We start from the raw sequence: 7,128 nt of genomic DNA on the forward strand, positions 1-7,128 counted from the left end.
CTGGCTAGAAGATAAGCTCCAATTTACTGGTTTTGCATTCTGTCCAAGAGTTATATAGTATGTGAAAATAGACCTCCCAGAATTGAGATCTCTGTTCCCCGGAGTTGGAGCTAACATCTACAGAGGGGTAGATACTACCTTGACAGTTCAGAGCCTGGGCTTTCATGCTGGACAGACCCAGGTGGGAGTTGCAATTCCATTACTTGCAAACTGTGTGATCTTGGCAACTTATTTATCTCTCTTTCAATTTTCTTCCTTGGATAATTTCCTTCTTAGTTTGATTCGTTTTTCGGTAAATGAGCTTGGGTTTTCTAGGTCTGCAGTCATATTTTCTAAAACTGGTGATACTTTTGCTTCTTCTAACATTCATAGTAGAGATTCCTTTCTTTCACTTTATTGTGTTGGTTAGAATGATCAGAATGATGTTGAACAGCAACAGCAACAGTGGCTGTATCTATATCACTTTCCTGATATTAACAGGGTGTTTCAAATGTTTCATATTAAATATGTTAATTTCTATAAGTTATGATAGACATAATTATTCAGTTAAGAAAGTTTTTATGCTTCTTAAAAATTCATGAATGAATGTCCAATTTTATCACAATCTTGGCATCTATTGAGCTGAAATGATTATATGACTTTTCTTCTTTACTCTCTTAAGATAATGCATTCATTAATAGTTTTTCTATTAACTAATTATTCTTCTATGCAGAATCATCCTTAAATCTAAAACAACCCAAACTGGTTATGACAAATTTTTCTTTTTATTCCTGACATGCCTTGAACATATTTCTTTCATGTAGTTTTATAAGAGAGACTCTCATAGTGTGCGTGTGTGTGTGATTATTTATTTTTTTATTATTTATTTATTTTTTTTGCGGTGCTGGGGATTGAACTCAGGGTCTTGTGCCTGTGAGGCAAGCACTCTACCAACTGAACTATCTCCCCAGCCCTCATAGTGTGTTCTTGTGTGCTATCTCTATTCACTTGCAAATGCAATTTTTAATGAACAGTGTTGTTAAAGGAACAGAGCCGGAGAGAACAGTGGACATGCTGAAGGAGTTCCAGTTCTCCCTGTCCGTCATCCTGCTGTTTTCCTGTGGATTCCTCTACCAGCTCACCCTGAGGCCCCGCTGCCTCTTCTCCTGCCTGTCTTCCTTTAAGTTCCAGCAGGACCCTGAAGCCCTTCTGAGCCATAGACGTGGCATTGTATTTGTAGAGACCTCGGAGCGAATGGAGCCACCCTCACTGGTGTGCTGTGCGGTGGAGTCTGCTGCCAAGATTTACCCTGAGCAACCCGTGGTCTTCTTTATGAAAGGTCTCAACACTTCCACTCAGCTGCCCTCAAACTCCAGTTACCCAGCCTTTTCCCTCCTCTCAGCCATGGACAATGTTTTCCTCCTCCCTTTGGATATGAAAAAGCTGTTTGAAGATACACCCTTGTATTCATGGTACACTCGAGTAAGTGTTTGGGGAAACTTAGAAAATAAGTGTTGGGAGGGACCAACAGAAAACTCACAGAAAATGAGTGCAAACTTCTCACTGTATAGAAGGGTCAACTGAGTAAGGAATCAGGGCCAGAGCGGACTAGCAACCAGATCTTTGAGTATTGCTGGTCCTTTTTCTACTGCATTGAGAACCAGTTCAACTAAACAAGAGAGACTTAAGTCAGGTTTACATTTGGACTGGTGTCTTTTGTTTCTGCCCTTATTTCTTTGGAGGCTATTCTTATCTGAGTGAAATCTTTGTATCTTTTCTATGCATATGAAACACTTATTTTTAATCCTAGTTTAAAACCTACATGTTAAATCTTTTATGCACCCGTGGCAGAGACTAGGCAATATTTAACATGAGAATGATGTAAGTAGAAAATTCACGAAGGATCAGTGGAATGCTGCTGTATGAGGTTGAGCTGTATTAAGATCGGATTGATAACAATCATGTCCCATTTTCTTAATCACTGATAAAATAGTAACAACAACAACATCAACAACAAAACCCCACCACCAGCAACAAAACAAATTGGAAACAATAAAATTTCCCATCAATACTGAGGGGAAAAAATCTGATTGAGAAACTCCCAGAGCTCTTAGGAATTTTATAATCATATCTTAGCAGCATAACATAATAAGGAATTAATATTTCAATTTAATGTTTCTCTTACAGAGGGCCAAAGGTCAGGTAATACTTAAAGAAATTATAATACAGACACTCAATGATTCTGTTTTAACTATGATTTTTTAAAAACTGACATTTTCTGAAGACTATGAATATATGGAGTGAAATTCCTTTACGTTATAATGTGATTATAATGATTTTGGCTTTGCAATCATCCCCCCCCCCCACCGCCATCTATTGGAAAAAGAAAAGTTCCAAAGAAACCATGGGACACACAATTATAGTAGTTGCTTGAATATGATTTGATTAGAAGTGAATTTAGTATTAAGAATATGTTGGTTTTATAAATTCAATTATTTTAAAAAAACAAAAGGTGATTTAAAAATTGACATCAAAAGAATACTATTTGCCTGCTGCGCAAAGTCCTTGACCAAATATCAGCAAACTTTTTTTCTACAAATGGCAAGACAGCAAATATTTTAGGCTTAGTGGGCCAAGCAAAAATATTGAGAATATTATATTCTTGAGTTATTTTCCAGTGGATGCTCTAACAAATTATCACAAGTGTGGTGACATAAAACAACAGAAATTAATTTTCTTACTTTGGAGGCAGAAGTCCTGAATCAGCTTCACTGGGCTAATATCAAGGCATTGGCAGGGCCACATTCCCTGCGGAGACTTGGGGAAGAATTGTTCTTCATTTCTTACCAGCGCCTGGTGGATGCCAGCATCCATTGGCCTGGCGCCCACTACTCCAAGCTCTGTCTGCGTCTTCAAATTCCCCTTTCCTCTCTGGGTGTAAAATCTCCCTCTATTCCTCTGTTAAAGCACGTCGGTAATTTTTAAGACCTCATCAGGATAATGCAGAAAAATCTCTCCATCTCAAGGTCCTTAGCTTAATCATATCTGATACTTTCCCCATATGAGGCAATATCTACAGTTTCCAGAAATTAGGATCTGATATCTTTGGGTGGCTGTTATTCAGCCTACTACATTCTCTATATAAAAAGAGAAAAACCTTGCCCCACTCTTCCACGTTAGCTTCTGCTCTGGGTGGGCTGTCATGGATGGTAGGTGTGCATGTGTTTTGTTGCTGTCAACAGGAGGCACTCTGGATGGTGTCCTAGGCCTGCGGGGGAGGGGTCTGGTGGGCCAGGCAGGTAGGGGATAGGGCTGGAGCAGCCCCTGGGATCAGTTCCATCCTTAGCCCCAGTGACTTCTAGTTTCCAAAGTCCCCATCTCTCCTCCTGAAGAGCCCAGAAATGTCACATTGGGACCCATCAGAAGGAGGTGGAAAAATGAACTGAGTTGCTACTTGCTAGGTCCTGGCAGTTGACAACAGCAGGGTTCCTGGCAAGTAGCTGGTTCTACTCTGGGCAGCTGCCAGGCATGCAGCAAGCCAGGAGGCAGGCACTGAGAGTGGAGGGGAGAGCAGGCTTGTTCCCTGCAGGCTGTCAGGGCTGGCCTGCTAGAGGGTGCTCCCACACCGGGGCTAGACTAATACAACCTAAATTGTGTTTTGCTCCTTGGAAAAAGAAATCTCTGATCACATGGAGCAGAGCTTGGATTCCTCTGAGCTGTACCTGTGTGTTGGGTTTTAGGAGCAAGGTGGACCCTGAGATTCAAAACCGTTAAGTATCTGCTCCCCTTGAGCCTGCAGGGTGCTACAGTTGGCTGTGTTATCTAAAGCATTCATACTGTGATTCCCTTAGGGTGTGAGCTGTGACATGTTCTGCCCCAGATAGATCATCACAGGATAACTGGGGGTCACCTGTTGAGAGGACTCAATTTTCTATCACTTACTAGTGACCACTGGGTTTGCTACACTGATCTGGGCAATCTTAGCCCTTGAGGATGCCTAGGAATGAGTACTGTAGGTGTAGGGTGGGGGTGGGCAACTGTCATCTAAGCAGCCAGACCTCAAACCTCTTTCTGAAACCTCTGTTGGGGCTCTTATGCTTCGGGTGACACTACTCTAATGCTCATATAAAGGCAGATTTTCTCCTCTTCTGGTTCTGTACAGTCATTGTCTGTTCACTAACAATCACAATTTACCAAAAATTATACATCCTTATTTTTATCAAAACTTTGTTTCTTCTGAATGAGTAGATGTCTGAAGTCAGACTGTCTTGGTTGAAATACACCCTTTTCCTCTTTGCACAGATGACTAAACTTCCTGATCCTTCTAATTTTTTTATTTTTTAAATAAGAATGATGCTAGAACCTTATCTTTGAGGATTTGTCTATATTTTGGCCAATACTTGTCAAGTGTTATCTATTATTAATTAAGAGGTCTTCAGCAATTGTAAGCAAGGTGATGATTTTTAGCAATTTGTGAAGATTTCTGCAGTTTTAGTTGGTCTGCTTTGATTTGATTTGATGACAGAATTTTAAAGAATGTTTATTTTTACCAAAAGTCAAGGTGGTTATTTCATCTTTTAGTCAACATATTTAAGTTTAGAAAAAAATGTATAAGACCCTGTCTCTAATTAAAATATTTAAAAAAGACTGGGGATATGGCTAAGTGGTTAAGCACCCTAGGTTCAATCCTTGGTACAAAAAAAAAAAAAAAAAAAAAAAAAAAAAAGCATATTTTGTTTTTGGTGTTCAAATATTCAAAATCTTAGCATTCCATGTGGGAACACTGCTATTTATGCTGATTTGTTTGTACTTCTTTTAAAGTTGTTTTTCTGTTTTTGTTCACATTTTCACATTTGCAGTCATCTGTGGTTCCTCTCTGTGCTACCCCACATCCAATTCGTTGGTGAGAAGCCTGAGCAGTTTTATCTGCAACATGTGTCCAGAACCCCACCACTTCTCTCGCCCTCAACCAGATTATCACCTAGGCCCATGCCACCACTATCATCTCTTGCCTGGATCATTTCAATGGCCTCCAAATTTGCCCCTTGTCATCTCTCACCCATTTATCAGGGTCTTTTCTATATAGCAGTCAAAGTGACCCCTTGACAACTAATTCAGATCATATCTCTCCTTTCTTCCAAACCTTCTTAGTCACTTCCAAGTCTGCTCTCTGTTCCTACCCTTTCTATTCTTATCACCTGCCGGGTCCCTTCTCTACTCTGCTTCTGCCACAGGGCCAGGGTGTACCTACATCAGGGCCCTTGTGGTTCCCTCCACCCAGAACCCTCTTCTTCCAGATATGGTGATGGTTCACCACCACATCATTCATGTTTCTGTTGGAATCTGATATACTGTGCTCCACTCCGTCTCTTTCACAGCTCCTTCACCCAGCTTTTTTCTCTTCATAGTTCTTATCAACACCCAACAGAGTATATATTTATTTGTTTATTGTCCCTCGCCTCCCAGTAGGAATGTTTGCCTGTCTGTTCCCTGCTATATCCTTAGCAGTTCTAACAGAGGTGGACACAAAATAAACAGACCCTCCACGAATATTATTAAAGCAATTAAGAAGCAAACAAATGCACACATTTGAAGATTCTTTGACCAAGTTCACATCAAGCATACATATTGACTTTTCCCCTAGTTTCCTAGCTTATTTTCTTCTTTATTAATTTGTAGCATTCTTTTAAAAATTTTTTATATGTACTTTTAAGATATACATGACAGTAGAGTATATTTTGATTTATCAAACATACATGGATTATACCTTCCCATTCTTGGGTCGTTCATGATGTGGAGTTACACTAGTCATGCATTCATATACGAGCATAGGAAAGTCATGTCCGATTCATTCTACTGTCTTTCCTATTCTCATCCCCCTTCCCTTCCCTTCATTCCCCTTTGTCGAACCAATGAGCATTCTGAGAGCTTTTTTTGATTTTTCCTTCACTGCTTCATATATGTGGTTAATGTACACCCACGCTGAAGAATGACTCATATTTCACTGTGACTGCTGGATCTTTTCCTTCTCTTTCCACTGCTTTCATTTTTTTTTCACAAAATCTTTAAAAGCTGCTAAAAATCTTTTCATTGATAGTAATTGCTGCAAATTTTTACTTAAAGGAAAATCTAGAGGTGTGGAGGTAAATTTGGAAGAGTTGTGAAATTCAGCTTGTGACCAAATCCAATTTGGGGAAGGCGGCTTACTGCACCCCTCCCCAGCTACTCTGGGCCCAGCTTCCTACTGTGCACCCCTCCCTCTTTTCACTGCTTGGGACTGATTTGCACCTACTCCCACAGATCAACTCCAGTGCAGAGAGGCATTGGTTCCACGTCAGCTCAGATGCATCCCGTCTGGCCATCATCTGGAAATACGGTGGTGTCTACATGGACACTGATGTCATCTCCATCAGGCCTATCCCCGAGGAGAACTTTCTGGCTGCTCAGTCCTCTCGGTACTCTAGTAATGGAGTGTTTGGGTTCCTGCCCCACCACCCCTTCTTGTGGGGATGCATGGAAAATTTTGTTGAACACTACAACTCATACATTTGGGGCAACCAAGGTCCTAATTTGATGACGAGGATGTTGAGATTATGGTGCAAACTCGAAGACTTCCAAGGGTTGAATGACCTCAGGTGTCTGAACTTGTCCTTCCTACATCCCCAGAGATTTTACCCAATCTCTTATCCAGAGTGGAGGCGCTACTATGACGTCTGGGACATAGACCCGAGCTTCAATAACTCTTATGCCCTGCATTTGTGGAACTTCATGAACCATGAGGGGAAAACCGTGGTTAGAGGAAGCAACACCCTGGTGGAAAATCTCTATCGTAAGTACTGTCCCAGGACCTACAGGGAACTGGTCTAAGGCCCAGGAGGGTCAGTGAGCAGGGAGCTGGGGCCGGGTAACAAACAGAGCCAACAACGAGTTGCTGTGGCTATGTGAAACTGGACACTACCTGACTGCCACACTTTCACTTGATTTCTACTTTCTCCAGGGATGGGTCTTACCCACATCTCAGGATTAGCTTCCTCTGTTCTATAATAAAACAATCCACAGAACAGTGACTATGAGACATAGAAATTCATTTTTCTCTCATGAAATGAAGTCTGGAGTCAGGCAATCCAGGGCAAGTATGATGGTGATGGT

At 41.0% G+C, this 7,128-nt stretch overlaps 1 protein-coding gene across 1 annotated transcript; it reads left to right on the forward strand.

Moving 5' to 3' along the window:
* The first annotated feature begins 1,050 nt into the window (after window positions 1–1,050).
* On the forward strand, window positions 1,051–6,846 carry A4gnt (alpha-1,4-N-acetylglucosaminyltransferase). The gene is made up of 2 exons (XM_047563161.1): window positions 1,051–1,461; window positions 6,280–6,846. Exons 1-2 carry the CDS (start codon window positions 1,051–1,053, stop codon window positions 6,844–6,846), a joined length of 978 nt encoding a protein of 325 aa, XP_047419117.1.
* Window positions 6,847–7,128: the final 282 nt, after the last annotated feature.

Source organism: Sciurus carolinensis, chromosome 9, assembly GCF_902686445.1.
Source record: "Sciurus carolinensis chromosome 9, mSciCar1.2, whole genome shotgun sequence".
Classification (NCBI taxonomy): Eukaryota; Metazoa; Chordata; class Mammalia; order Rodentia; family Sciuridae; genus Sciurus; species Sciurus carolinensis.